Below are 14832 nucleotides of genomic sequence, written 5' to 3'. Positions count from 1 at the left end.
CCAACGTGACAGATCTGCTTTGTTTTCCACGCTCGGACACAACTTTTAGTCAGAGTCACATTTCCGCTTCTCTCCTCATCGTTGCCATTCCTTCCTTCTTGCCAACTCGTCCTCCTCCTGTCTGTGTTTCCAAAGCAAAACCAGACTCTGTATCTGGTAATAAAACCCAAACCAGGACGCCTCGGCTGGCTTTGAGCTGACTTTACAATCAGCTCTGATTGGAATCAGTATAATTTAATTTCACTCGTGAAACTTCTGATCTGATTTTCTTCTTAGGTTTGTTTCATTGTGGCCTCTTCAGACATACACAGGATTTGCTTTTGTTTCTGTTTTCAACTCTTTTTAAAAAGGAGGTCTTACTTTTTGAAAAATACGCTGAAATGAGTATAGTATAATTACGTTGAGCTCGTGGCGAGGTTTAAATACGAAAAGAGTTTACTGAAAAATGCACCACAACTTCACTTGTCTTGCACGTGTTAAGCATGTTCCATCATATTAATATGTAATTAATTTACTAGTTCAATCTTCATCCAACACATCTGAAGCATGATTTAAACTAATACCAGCTGCAGACACTTCAGGCCTAAGGAGAAAGTGAAGCACTCCTACCCGCTAATATAATCTTGACCCGGAGTGGTGAAATAATCATCTTGCCGTCGCGCCGTCTTTAACAGCTGACAGAGAAGCAGGACGGTCTTTGTTGGGCCTGCAGGTGGGTGACGTCAGCACGAACACCTGCTAGGTGTGTGTGACGGTGTCCTCACCGGACCGGGCTGAAACTGAAAGGCTACACTGTTGGCAAGAACAAGTCCTTACAATGTAAAGAGTAAATATGTCTGCAGGGGAGCAACATGGAGGGATCTTTTTTATGAGGTCCAAGCAAGCCTGCCCTCAGAAGTACCGCTGTTCGACTTTTAGACACACGTATAGTTTTTGCACAATAAGGAACATTTTGTCTTACTGCTGATAAATAAATGTTTCTGCCTTCAGAGCGCTCAGAGATCAAATTACAGACATCTCTTCTCCTTCGCCTGCACACACCACTGATGAAAGCAGAGCGCTCACAGCATCGAGATAATACTTTTATAGCTGTTCCTCGCCGTGCGCTATCGATTAGCTCAGTTTACACAAAGCGTCTGCAGGAAATAAAATCATTTTGTTTTTATTTTCTGTGTGGGATGAGGTTCTATTCGGTCCTCTTATTGCTGCTTTACAGGCACCGATTGGACTCGAACTGCTGCTAACTTACACTTTAATGGCATCATTATGTGCACGCGACGATGGAACTGGTTTCGGAGCGTTGCTGTGCAGCGTTAGCAGAAAGAACGAATTCGGCCAAGTGTTTATGCGCTTTACACAAACACGGACTATTTATTACAGGGTGCGGCCGTTCAGTTACATCAGACTTTGACACTCGGCGCTGGACGAAATGCCAGACACTTATAGGAAAATATGTCCAAACTTTAAAGCGAGGGGGCGGAAAATGAACGCTGCCTGGAGGGAAATGGAAGTATCGTGTTATGCTGGACCAGTCACACCAGCAGCAGCAAACGGTGCAACTATGTGAGCAGTTTGTTGTCATTTTTTTACGTGACTTGCTCTTGTTTTTGTTTTCCCTCAGGTCTTTCTCTTGCAGTCCAGCGGTTCTCCCAGTCCCTGCAGGAGTTTCAGTTTGAGTGCATTGGCGATGCTGAGACTGACGATGAGATCAATATAGGTGAGACACAAATGCACCGGAACTGTCCAACATCTGTGCGTTCAGCACGCGAGATATAAGCAAACGGAACGGGTTTTAATTGAGGCGTTTGTCTTGCAGCTCAGTCCTTGAAGGAGTTCTCTCAGCTCTTAAGCACCATGGAAGAAGAAAGAAAACGGCTGGTAAGAAAATGTGCCATTTAGATAGATGAAGGTAGTTTATATAAGATGTCTCACAACTAATTCAGTTCTGATCAGCTCTGTGGACTTAAATGTTTATTGCATCAATTAAGTTATCACTAAAAGTGGCTAAAGACAGAGGTACCTATGATTAAGAATTACTTTAAATATGATGTAGAAACTTATCTTTTTATCCAGTTTGTAACTAGAAAGACCAAAATGAATCAGGGGAAAATGATCAGCCTTGAAGTGATTGGTGAAGAACAGTGAATACCTTGAGTTTTTGGTACAAACTCAATTTTATCTTGAAGTTGTTTCTTTTGAAATGAAAAAGAAAACAGATATGTTGATCTTTTTCAGCGATGTATCATCAGGTATCATGTTTTTGCATCAGTAGCTGAGAGATGTTTGTGAATGCACAAAACGTCACCGCGTCGCCGCTTATTTTAGCTGTGAAACTGAAGCGCAGCTAAAATCAAGACACCGTAGTTGTCGTGAGATGGCCTGCGACTGCTGCCAACGGAGACTTGTTGCTTGAATTTTTGAATGTGTTCGAAAAAATCTGTGCGACAGATTTTCTCTCAAAAGAGCGAGGGCGTCTCAAAGCATTTTTCGATTTTGCCGCAAGCGTCTCTAAGCCTTCTCAAGAGCACAAGAGCTGTATTTTGACACCTTCACAGGAGCTCTCCTCTGATTAAAAAAAACATGTTTGGGTCTTAAAACCATGCTGATGATGAATAGTAATTATTTAAAAACCGGCTCAAATCTGCTCACCTTCATTTCAAAAGTGTATGCTAGTACAATGCCAGGTTGGTACAATGCAGGCAGTAAAATAATGTGCAGGGCCTAGAATATACTTTTGCAAGCAAAAGAACTCAGTGAAATTGCAACCAAAAAAAGGAGTATTTTCTTTAATGTTGAGCCAACTTTGAGTCGGGCTACCTTTAATTATACACTTTTGTGTTAAACAAATTTTTTTTGTTAGTTTATCATTCTCAAGCTGCAGTTTGCTCAAAACACGGGCAAATCTTTCGCTGACTCTGCAGATGCCGCCGTCTCGAGGATTTTCATTCAGAAGCCGCAGCCCCCCAGTTATAGCACTCCACGCTCGCTTCCTCGGTTCTCACGTCTTTCCCCCCAGAAGTCCGACTCACACGTCTGTAGCATGAACCCTGTGGCAGCAGCATTGTGCGCTCCGCGGTAATTCTGGAAACGTCTCTGACTCAGAGACTCGCCGTCAGTCAGGGGCCCTTGTGGGGGCCCACTGGATCCTTGCCCATTTGTAATAGATGTGCCTAGTGTGCTGCTTTTATGTATGGAGCCTTGTGTGAGAGCGTGCTCGCCGTCGTGGCTGCGTGCACGGTCTGGTTGCAGAGGAACCATGTGGAACCTATTCTGGCTTATTCCCCCGTGAGGCTGAGCGCGGCCCGGCTGCCTGGGAAAATCTATAAAAGGCTTCAGTGTGTGTGGGTCTGCCGTCTTTCACTCTTTCTCCGTGCGTATTTTGATTATGTGCTTTTCCCACTCACCGTGACACCCCTGCAACCCTGCCGATTGATCCGAACTTCCAGCCTTACCGTCATTAGGAAGGGTTTTCCCAGAACATAGGTTCCTCTCAAATATCAGCCCCGTCCAACCAGAAGGGACTGTTTCTGAGTTTTCACAATGCCCCACAGTTTCTCAGTTTTCAGTTTCGCTCTGCTTATTGTGATGTGTTGGGGAGGGGAAAAAAAAAGCATTACAAAGAAAGCAAACATTTCCTCAGACTCTGGTGCAACTCTAAATTAAAGTGAACGTGACGGAGGACACAGGAAGCTGAAGCTTAGACCAGCGAGACAGAGCCAAACAAAAGTGGACAGAAGCACATATATACTCATGACTGAGGAGCTCCCAGACCAAATATAAACAGCAGAGCTCTGATAAGCACTCGGTAGATTGTTTTTCTTAACTGTGTCAAGTTCAGAACTCAGACAGAAGTTTCTCATATTTACCGTACAGCTGCAGGAGCGTTGGCACAGTTACAGCGTCATTCCTTTTAGCGAGTCCGAGCCAAGCCAGTTGCGCTTGTTTGTTTCAGAGTGGATTTCATAAACTTTGGTGGTGAGGTGAAGCCTTGTCAAAGGAGCGACCTGCTTTAGTCTACAGCCGACATGGATTACTTTTCCTGAGATTTTAATGGATGATCGTGCCGTTTGTGCGCACATCTCCTCCGTGGATCAAAGCTTAGTCTCAGTTCTGTGTTGGTAAAAGCCGCTTACGGCGCATTTTTACAGATATTGAGCTGAAATTTGGTGTTGTAGTAGCTGAGAGTCATTTCCATCAGAAAGTCTAAGTGCGAACAGATCGCACGACATCAGCTGGAGCACGTGTTGGAGATGACTCTCAGCGACCACCACAGATCGCGTCACTTTTGAGTTTGCTAAGATTTTTATTTCTTTTTTATTTCTTTATTTGGATCCCCCATTAGCCATTGCCGTGACAATGGCTAATCTTCCTGGGGTCCACATCATAAATGAAAAAGAAAACATTTATGACAAAGACAGTTACACACACTTAATATAACATTAGTAACATAGCACAATAGAATAATTGATTCATAAATGTTCAATTAAAACACTTTATATAATGAAATATTGAAGCGGGGCTCTTTTAAAGGCTCTAGCAGTTGTTAGATTTAAAACAGATGAAGGAAGCGAGCTCCATGTTTTCATTCCTCTGAAAACTGTCTGTTGTCCAGAATGGTGGAAGAGTAAAACAACATTTTAAAGCCTGCCTTGTATCAAAATTGTATAAAATTTGACTAAATTAAAGTTGATTATATAAAACATTTTGTATCTTACATGGGACAGTATTTCTAAAAAAGCATAACAGGGCAATTTCAACCTTATTTTTAACCAAAGGCCGACTTAATGCTTCGTGCCCACTGATAATATTTGTGCATATGGAACAATTCAGCGCAGGACGAGCTGTCCTATTTTGGACTAATTAAGTTTGATTAAATGTTTTTTTTCTGAAGCACTGGACCACACCATTGAGCAACATGCAGATGAAGATCATCTCTGAGAGTTTCAGTCAGATCCAACCAGTGGTTCATGAGATGTTTTGCTAACAGACAAGGACTTGCATGAGCGCTCACTTTGTGGCTGCAGGCGTCGATAAAGTACTTTAAAACCATTCAGTGATAGTGTCAGTTAAAACCCTCATATGTTGCTCAGATTTCTCCGTTTATCTGTGCTGATGAAGTTGTCGTCTAGACTTTACATTAAATAAAGTGTTACTGTAGCTGATATCAATATTTAGATATTTTTACAGAGCTTCTCCATTAAAGATAACGTTTTTAGTCGAAAGAAGTCGAGCACCCACTGACCACAGCCTATTAAAATCCATTTGAACTTCAACATTTCAGCTACAGCTCTCATGGGACCGGAGCTTTGATGTCACTTTTTGGTATTCGTTGTCGTAACGTGCCAAGCTCACTTGCTCTGCTTCTTTCTTCCCCTCTCAGATCCAGAATGCTGACGACGTTTTGATCTCACCACTCGAGAGGTTCCGTAAGGAACAAATTGGAGCCGTCAAGGTACATCCTCAGTTCTGTCGGGCTCGGAAGGGGTTATCCAGTGACCGCGGGTTCTGCTCTGCTCCGGTCCCGCTCAGCAATCAGAAAAGTCCAGTTTGTTCAGATGAACGATGGGTCACACTAGTCCAGTGTCACTAACGAGGTCATGGGAACGGACGGAGGGAGGGAGAGAGGGAGGGGAGGCGGCAGACAGCGAGGACGTCCCCAAACAGAAGGATAGACGAAGTCAGAGAGGGAGCATAAACACTGAGAGCGTGTGGTGTCTGGTTTCAGCAGCTGTCTCAAGTCAAATAATCCCATTCAGCTCATTTTTCTTTTTTCTAAGAATGAGTAATAATAGGGTGGGCTGGGGACAGTTGTCAAAACGAAACTTGGTCCGAAGGGTGAAATCTCAGCTCGTTTCTGTAGAATGTGGCACGTGTGTGTGAAAGCAGCAGCACGTCTTCAGGGCGATGCTGTTCATCTGAACGTTTAAAGTTAGACGCTGCCGTTTAAAGTTAGACGCTGCTGCTGCAGCTGAAAGAAACTGTTTTCATAAAGTCTCTTTATGCAGATTATTGTTGGCCCTCGTGCACTTTGTCAGAGCTTTGTTCAATCTGAAAATCCTGTTTGTAGCTTCCTGGACACAGAGTTTGTCGAGGATTAGACCGATTTGCACATCGTCATTGCCAGCATGGCTGGAGAATCTTCATCTTGTTGCTTTGACTCGTTTTCTTATCAGGTTGCACAAGGTCGAACTCAGAACCAGTGCCGTTTGAGCGCTGTTTGACTTGTGCCGGGGTGATGTTGATGTTCACACTACACTCATGACCACGACAATCCAAAACATTTTGAAGAAATTTGGCGTAAAAGGTTCAAATAGACTTGAGGTTTGCTGGTGAAGGGTGTCATATGTGTGACAGATAAACACACGTAAAAAAGTTCCCCTCCATTTTCCTCATTACTCTGAAAAAAAGCCCATTTTGTTGTCTCTTTTCACTGATAACATCTGAAAGAAGGTGCTGGCCTTCAGAAGAGCATCCTGTATTTCCTCTCAGATTATCAGAAGAAAAAATAAATAAAACATTTGTTCAGAGCTGAGTTTATGAGGCTGACCCCCTTCTTTGAATTTAACATGAGTCTTGACAGACCAGAACAGAAACTTCAGTCTGTCTGGATGCCAGAGTCACATCAACACATGGCTGTGATCCTGGTTTTATTTAATTATAAAGTCCCTTCATGGCCGCAGGTGTTGTGTACAAAGCATTATTCCTCCTTCAGATGTTCTTTCTGTCTTGTAGACAACTATGTGTGAAAAGCTCTGACGTCTCTCTCTGCTTTAATGTCTTCGTCAGGAGGGAAAGAAGCAGTTTGATAAGGAGACCGAAAGGTATTACTCTGTGCTGGATAAATACCTCAGCGTGTCCTCCAGAAAGAAGGAAGCCCAGCTGCTCGAGGTAAACTCTCTCAAGAAGTCTCCCAAAGCCACAACGAGTTCCTCCCGCGGTCGTTAGGTAACGCCAGCGTGTGCGCTGTGGGTGTTATCTCCCCGCAGGCCGACTCGCAGATGAACAAGGACCGACAGATTTTTTACGACGCCTCCCTGCAGTATGTCTTCAAGATCCAGGAGGTGCAGGAGAGGAAGAAGTTTGAGTTTGTGGAGCCGGTGAGTTCACAAACCATTTCAAACCGCCTTCTTATATTTGTAACGTGTAATATTTGGGAAAAAACACAATCACCGGCTCACGATGGTTCATCATATAAAATGTAAGTAACTTAGCCTTCCCCCTGCTGCTTTTACACACTGATTCACTGACTGGAACTGCAGCCGAGCCATTAACAAGTGTGTACAAGTAAACATGGCCATAGGAAAAACAACTGAGCCATGAACAGAAAAACACACATCACACACTCTGTTTTAAGGATAGATATCAGTAACAGCTACTTCCTGCTGCTGTGGTGGCACTTCCTGTGAGGAAAACTCTTTGTTGTAAAGTAAACAAAGGCAGCAAACCAAACAACAGGCAAAGCTCAGGGGGGCTTTTTCTCCTGTAGGGGCTGGTTTCATTATTAGGCAGATGACTGATAATCAGTTCTTTTGTAATCCTCTCCCAAGCCCCGAGCTGACAGTTTCTCCCTCTGCTCCGCAGCTTTTAGCCTTCCTGCAGGGCTTGTTTACCTTCTACCACGAAGGCTACGAGTTGGCCAGCGAGTTTGAACCCTACAAGCAGCATCTCCAGTTCAACCTGCAAAATGTAAGTGAGGGAATCAGATCTGTGCCCGACATTCCTGATCTCCAAATGCTCAGTTATGTGTCACGTTTCCTGCGTTTTAAGGCAACGGGAGAAATAAAGTTAAAGTTAAAGTTATGGTGCACACTATAGTTTCTGTTTCGAAGTCAAAACTCCACCATCTTGATACTCCTGGTATGTTGGAATAAATAAACTACTTTCAACATGAGCCTGGAGAACGCTGCGCTAATTAAAGAATCAGACTTTACTTTCCCGGCAATCAAGCTGTCAATTTTCAGGTGTCTGTTCAAACAAACGTGTGAGCGTCACCCCGATGAGTTTATCTAAATGTGTCTTTAAATTCGTTGTCGCTGCCCGGGGCTCCTTCTGCGTCATTTCAAACATCAGAGATCAACTGACTGAACCAGGATCTGCTCCGTTCACTTGTTCCATCTTGTCATTATTATTCCTTGTAATCACACTGATTAAACTCGCTCGGCGGTAGTTTTACTTTAACACAGAAGCGTTTGTAGTTGTGAAACCTCTTCTCCAGCTGTTCAGAGGAACTGAGAAATCTCAGATCTCGCTAAGTTTTTTTACCTGTTCTGTTCAAATAAATGTCTCCGTAACTATGCTCTTAGTTAAACAATGAACAGTTTTAGATGAATGTTATTAGTGATTGCATCAAATTATGTAATTTATTCGGAAGTTCATGATCATCGAGCTTGTATGGAAGTGTTTTTGTAACGCTCTTTTTTTTATGCGGTTGGGTTTTTATTTTTTTATTGAAGGCACGTAACAACTTTGAAAGTACCCGCGCCGAGGTGGAGAGGCTGATGAAGAGGATTCGCTCCGCCGAAGATGACTTCAAAGCCCCTGGCGGCTTCACCATGGAGGGATATCTGTACATACAGGAGAAACGTGAGAGACTAAAGCCTGCCTCGGGTGCTCTGAGAGAAAACAGATTGCTGACGTTACCCGTTTGTGTTATCTAGGCCCGCTGGGCAGCGTGTGGACCAGGTACTACTGCACTTATGAGAAGAGTTCCAAGATGTTCACCATGAGCAACATGGAGACCCGACCAGCCAGCAGACAGGTGAGGACTGTTTCTGTACACTTACAGCCATTTTCCAATCTGAGCTAAAGTTTGTATGTCAGGATTCCTGTCTGCTCAGCAGCCACCAAGCATGACTTAAAATAGTTCCTCTGCAAACTGGTTTATAAAGTTAGGTTAGGTTAATATGCAGGGTTTCCACGGGGCATTAAAGAGCATTAAAAGTCATTAAATGCATTCATTTTTGTTCATTAGTTCTAAGACAATAAGATGAGATGAAGGATTTTGGAAATCTTCCAGCCAGACTCGCCCATCAGGAATTCTGGCGATGAATTATTGCCGTAAGGCACATATGACAACATGAGGAACCATCCTGGATGTTGTCTCTGTTGATCGGTGCGCAGTTGATGGAAAACGTTGGAGGCAAAACGTGAAAATGTCAGGAGCGGAGAAAAAAGGGCTAAATGCAAACGCCAGCAAAAGTGGCTGGAAGACTGTCGATGGTTAGGATGGCAAAGGATTTTTGAGTGTTTTTTAAAAAAATAAGAAAAAAAACCTGGGACAATGGGTGTTAATAGACTTTCACAAAACCACCGTATGATTTAGACGCTTTCTGGCCTCTTCAGAGTGGATCGAGGCGGCAGGGCAAAGCAAGATCGGAACAGAGGTAAAAACAGTCGATGTGTTAAATTTTAAGCCGATTTTGTAGCTCAGTAAAGTGATGAAGTGATGACATATGGTCGGAGCGACCACCCAGGATTAAACGACAACAAACAGATTTATTTCCCAGGGAAGATAAATGATGACGCACAGCAACTTAGAGCGACTCTTTTGGATCCAATTCTCGCTTCATTAAGTTAGAATCTGAAGGAAAAACTCGCTAACTAAGGACATGACCTAATTTTCAAAATAAAACAAACAAACAAAACGTGTAATAGTTTATTCATTTACTGTCAGTGGCATGAAAAGTGGCCTTAAATTAGCTTTAAAAAGCATGACATTTGATCAGCTGATGTCTGCAGAAACTAACACAGAAAAACCCCAGAAGATATGAGTTACCTTTCTCATGCAGGCTGCTGCGACATTTTTATTCAACTTCTAATATTTTGAACCCAACAGAACGGTGTGGTGAACGGCAGCCCGGAGATGTTCCGGCTGCGCTCGTGCGTCCGGAGAAAAACGGACTCCATCGACAAACGCTTCTGCTTCGACATCGAGGTGGTGGAGAGGTGAGAGAGAAACCTAACTGGGATCCTCCGTGTTTGTGATGATGATGACGACACGCAATTATTTTTGGACTGAATACATCGAGGCGTGGCTCCGTCTTTGAAGTCAAGGGAAACTATTTTTACCCGCAGACATGGCGTCATCACTCTGCAGGCGCTCTCGGAGGCCAACAGGCGGCTGTGGATGGAGGCGATGGATGGAAAAGAACCTGTAAGGACACGTCCGCCACTGCAGAGACAGAAATGACTCACTGAGGAAGAGTGACAATAAAAGAAAGGCACACTTGTGTTTTCATTAATGACCAAATTAATACTCTACTCTGCTTTTGTTCAGATTTACACTCTTCCTTCTCTGCTCAGTAAAAAGGAGGAGAGTAAGTATGAGTTTGAATCAGATTAATGACCTGAACAATTCCTAGTTTTTATGTTTTTATCTATCTTTCAAATTGTATTACAGCATTTCTTAACGAGGCGGGCTTCAACTTTGTTAAAAAGTGTGTCGAGCTGATTGAAGCGAGAGGTATTTCCCACAGGCTGAGAACAATAACTTTCACTGATATTTACCGCTTCTCACGATGACGCTGGTGTTTAAACTCGCCTGCAGGCCTCACTATTCTGGGACTCTACAGGACGGGAGGAGTGAACTCTAAAGTTCAGCGACTGATGTCGAGTGTGTTTGGTGTGTTGCTGTTCTGGCTTGGCCAGATTTCTTTATTCTGTTGCTATAAATAGCGTAAATATTTAGAAGCCCGTCCCCGCGTGTCAGTTCCTCATCATCTTCTGTCTCCCAGCATCTACAGCCCCCTCTGACTTGCAGCTGGATGCAGAAAGCTGGGACAACAAGACCATAACCAGTGGTCTGAAGGATTACTTCAGGTAATACACGCACGACAACTTCACAACTCCTTTTCTTGAAAAATAAACCCGCTGGAGAGTTACTCATCTGTAATCTGCGTGCAGGTGTCTAGCAGAACCACTACTGACCTACAGGCTGCACAAAGAATTCATCAGAGCTGCAAGTAAGATCTCAGAAAGAGCCAAGTTCACAAATAAATGATAACAAACGAACATTTATTTTCAAAAGCTGTATCTGTGATAAAGAGAACCGTACCAAACTCCTCCTTCTGACGCTTTTTTTTTTCTTTTACTCACAGAGTACGATGACCACAGGCACAGAGTGAGAGCGATTCATGCTCTTGTACACAGACTGCCGGAAAAAAACAAAACAATGCTGGACATCCTAACCAAACACCTCCTCAAGTACGTTCTGGTTTCATTCAAAACAGAAGGCACTGAGAATGTTTTAACCACACCAGTATAACCCCACATGCTTCTGAACTGACCGTGTCGCTGTTTAGTCATTGTTTTGTGCGCGTCCGTGTGCAGCGTGTCCTCTCACAGCGACCAGAACCTGATGACCGTGTCCAACCTGGGGATGATCTTCGGCCCCACGCTCATGAGGTCGCAGGAGGAAACGGTGGCCGCCATGATGAACATCAAGTTTCAGAACATCGTGGTGGAGATCATCATCGAAAACCACGACAAGGTGTGTTCACGAGCGCGTGCTCCATCACGTGTATACGCGGACACCGCTCTCACACTCGCGCGTGTTTCTGTGTCAGATGTTCGGCGAAGCCCCGGACCTCTCCGTGCCGCTGCCTCCGGCTCCGTCGTCCCGGTCGACTCCTCGGAGGAGCAAAGCCATCTGTCTGTCGTCCGGAAAGAGGAGAGCTCGTCTGTACCCCCCGGCTCTCTGCCTGGCAGACAACGACAGTGAGTCTTTTTCTGAACCATAGCTGCTTTGTTTCGTTCATCATGAGCAGCTCACTCTTCAGTATTTCCTTTAGACTTTTATTACTTTCAGATTAAGATTTTAAATAAGTTTTTGTTTGGCTCATTAAGTATCAAAGCAGCAGTTCTGCTGAAACAGTTTCTGATTAAACGCTTTTATCTTAAAATTATCCAATAATTTATCAAAAGTGCAGGTTTGAAAACAGTGAGGACTCATCAGAAGACGGTCTTAAATATCTGCTGATATTTAGGAGTATTTAAGTTGTTCCTTTCCCCCTGAAGTCAAGTTTTCATCCTCAGCATGTTCTTAAAGGTGTGGTTTAAAGGTTAGAAAACTTCACTCGGGCCAAATAAAAAGGACAAAGTTCTGGCTGCACATTTCCATCTCGAGCTGCAGCTCAGCAGCAGCAGAAACAAACTTAAACATGGAAATTTTTACCGTTTTTAACAGGAACTGTAGAGCAAAACCTCAACTCTCAGAGGTGGCACCTTTTAGAGCGTGGAGTTCAAGAGCAGGGGGTTATTTTGAAGGAATAAAAGAAATATTTTCAGGAATTTTATTTGCAAGAGTTTTACTTGTAGTAAAATATATTGGTGTAGTTATTTAAGTGCTTTTCACAAATATTGAACGAGACGTTTGCACGAACTCCCTGACAAAATTAGGCCAAAATTCCCTGGACGTTAGCCGACATATTGACAAAAACACAGCTCTTGAATTACAGAAACTAAGTCGAGAAGGACTCCAGACACGTTCCAGACGCGATGACTATTCTGGGAGAAAGCGTGTTGCGCAGATGTTTAAAACGCGTTGAAATTTCCTGAGACACAAGAGGGAGCCGCCCGGGCTCACTGAAGGAAACTCAAAACCCTTTGCAAAGCTTTCAAGGCGGTCCATAAAGACGTTCGCAAATAGTCGCCAACAGGCAGCCCGGTGAGGCTGAAGGTAAAGGAACTGAGTCCTTCTCTTTTCCTTGGCTGTAATCAGTGAACAAGCATTCCAGGAAGTGAAGACAGGAAGTGTACAGAGATTTTTAAGGTCACAGACAAACACTTCAAAACTGGATAAAGGTTTATGTTTCTTTAGTACTAATGTACTTATTTGAATGTATTTATACTGCATTCAACTCAGAGAGAAACGTTTTGTAGTTTACTCTGTTGAAAAAGTAAACCTCTTTCTTTTTTCTTGTGTAATTGCTGTATAAATAACATCGTTTTCATGATTAGATTGAACTTGATAGCAGAATATTTCCAGCTGTTGCTATAATTTTGAGCTCGGGGCTTTTTTTTTTTTGCTTCTTCATTTTTGCTTTGTGTTTGTTTCTGATTGGAGACTTAAAAATACACAAATTCATCAAAACGTTTGTCCCAGAAGTAAGGGAAAACGTTCAGCTTCACGGCTGGTTTTGTCTTCCCGACGGCTCATAATGTTTCGTTTCAGGTGACACGTTCAGCAGCAGCTCCAGCACGCCGATGGGCAGCCAGGAGTCTTTGTCCTCGCACTCCTCCGAAAAGAACGAACTGCCTCAGGCCTCTCCTCCGTCGTCTCCTGCCACCGAGCCCACCTCTCCCAACACCGCGCCGTCGTCCCCTCCTGCAGCGTCCTCCTGCTCGCCTCCACACAGCGCCTCCAACGGGAAGGACCAGAGACGGCCGTCGGACGGCGCTCCCTCCTCCCACCTCACGGCTTCCTCTTCCTGGACCCCGGCTCCGCTCTCTGAGCAGACATCCTCAATGTCCTCCTCCACGTCCTCCTTACTCTCTGCAGTGGAGAAGTCCTTCAACAGAAACTCCATTGCCTCCTTGTCTTCGGTAAAAGAGTCAAGACCTCCGTCCAGAGCGTCCACGGCCTCCATCCAGAACTCGTCTGTGGAGCATCCCTCGCGTGTCAGAGAGGGCGTGCCTGTTCAGAAAGCACCCTCGGTTTCTTCTCTGAAGAGCACTCGCTCAGACGATCAGAGAACTCCACCCTCTGCCACCGCCACAAAGAACACAGCGACAGACTCTACCTCTCCTCGGCAACCAAGCACTGCCTCCTCGTCCTCGTCCTCGTCCTCCTCACTGTTTCCCTACCAGCTCTCAGCCTCTTCCTCCCTCACCTCCCTGCACATCTCTGAGGGTACGTACGCCGTTTAGCCCCGCAGGATCAGCTGAAACACCTGCCGCTCTTTGGTTGACGCGCGCCTCCGCTTCTGTGTTTTACCAAAGATTATAAAAGCTGCCACGGATCAGTCCAGAGCCTCACGTCGCTGGACCAACAGGGGGGAGGACACTTGCGTAAGACACACATCCGCTGCGGCTCCGACCTGATCCCCAAACGCCCCGCGGCCACATCCAGCAACGGCTACTCCAGACCCGCCTCCCTGTGAGTTTTTGCTCCATTTATGTTCCTTGTGTCTTTTTTTTAAACGTTTGATGAAGCAGGAAGTAAAATCATCTTGTTGACGAAGAGGCAGCTGTGAGCTTTGGTTTGAAAAAACAGCAAAAAAAAAAAACATCTGAAAATCAGAACTTAGTCATGAGATCCGATTCCAGGAATGATTAGTTGTTCCTTTTATGTTGTTTCATTTCTCGATCCCAAGAGTGTTTTCAGAAACTTTCAGTAAAAAAAAAAACTGGAAACGCGCCCTCCGCTCTTCACATCTGCTGATGTTCTTTGCGGTCGTTGTCTCACAGATTATCTGTCGGGCAGCCACAGCGGGAAAGCTCAGTGTTCTCCTCTGCCTTAGACATCTGCCCCTCAGGAAGGTTTGTTCACTTTAACCGTATTTAAAGCGCCACCCGTGATGGAGAACGTAACGACTGATGAAACTGTTTGATCCACTTTATACAGGGAGGCAAAGGCTCTTTACTCCTGCGAGGCAGAACACAGCCATGAGCTGAGCTTTCCACAGGGGGCGCTGTTCCACAACGGTAAGCTTTATGTCTTTATGTATTTATTGGCCCAGTTCACATACAGGTGCTGGTCATAAAATTAGAATATCATGAAAAAGTAGATTGATTTCAGTAATTCCATTTAAAAAGTGAAACTTGTATATTATATTCATACATTACATACAAACTCATATATTTCAAATGTTTATTTCGTTTAATTTTGATGAC

At 44.2% G+C, this 14832-nt stretch overlaps 1 protein-coding gene across 1 annotated transcript in view; it reads left to right on the top strand.

The window, feature by feature from the left end:
• arhgap42a (Rho GTPase activating protein 42a) overlaps positions 1–14832 on the top strand; it is a 20459-nt gene that overhangs the window by 3321 nt on the left and 2306 nt on the right. Inside the window, exons 2-23 of the mRNA XM_017417925.3 lie at positions 1622–1717; positions 1817–1878; positions 5381–5452; positions 6787–6888; positions 6987–7097; positions 7582–7686; positions 8454–8583; positions 8658–8758; positions 9836–9945; positions 10075–10153; positions 10277–10316; positions 10400–10462; positions 10547–10621; positions 10734–10818; positions 10903–10961; positions 11097–11202; positions 11329–11488; positions 11565–11715; positions 13172–13849; positions 13939–14095; positions 14407–14478; positions 14564–14643. Coding sequence (XP_017273414.1) covers positions 1622–1717; positions 1817–1878; positions 5381–5452; positions 6787–6888; positions 6987–7097; positions 7582–7686; positions 8454–8583; positions 8658–8758; positions 9836–9945; positions 10075–10153; positions 10277–10316; positions 10400–10462; positions 10547–10621; positions 10734–10818; positions 10903–10961; positions 11097–11202; positions 11329–11488; positions 11565–11715; positions 13172–13849; positions 13939–14095; positions 14407–14478; positions 14564–14643 — 2694 coding nt within the window. The remainder of the gene's footprint in view (positions 1–1621; positions 1718–1816; positions 1879–5380; positions 5453–6786; positions 6889–6986; positions 7098–7581; positions 7687–8453; positions 8584–8657; positions 8759–9835; positions 9946–10074; positions 10154–10276; positions 10317–10399; positions 10463–10546; positions 10622–10733; positions 10819–10902; positions 10962–11096; positions 11203–11328; positions 11489–11564; positions 11716–13171; positions 13850–13938; positions 14096–14406; positions 14479–14563; positions 14644–14832) is intronic.

Source organism: Kryptolebias marmoratus, linkage group LG13 (genome assembly GCF_001649575.2).
Source record: "Kryptolebias marmoratus isolate JLee-2015 linkage group LG13, ASM164957v2, whole genome shotgun sequence".
NCBI lineage: Eukaryota > Metazoa > Chordata > Actinopteri > Cyprinodontiformes > Rivulidae > Kryptolebias > Kryptolebias marmoratus.
The sequence above is the reverse complement of the archived record's forward strand: the minus strand, read 5'-3'. Positions and strand labels throughout refer to the sequence as shown.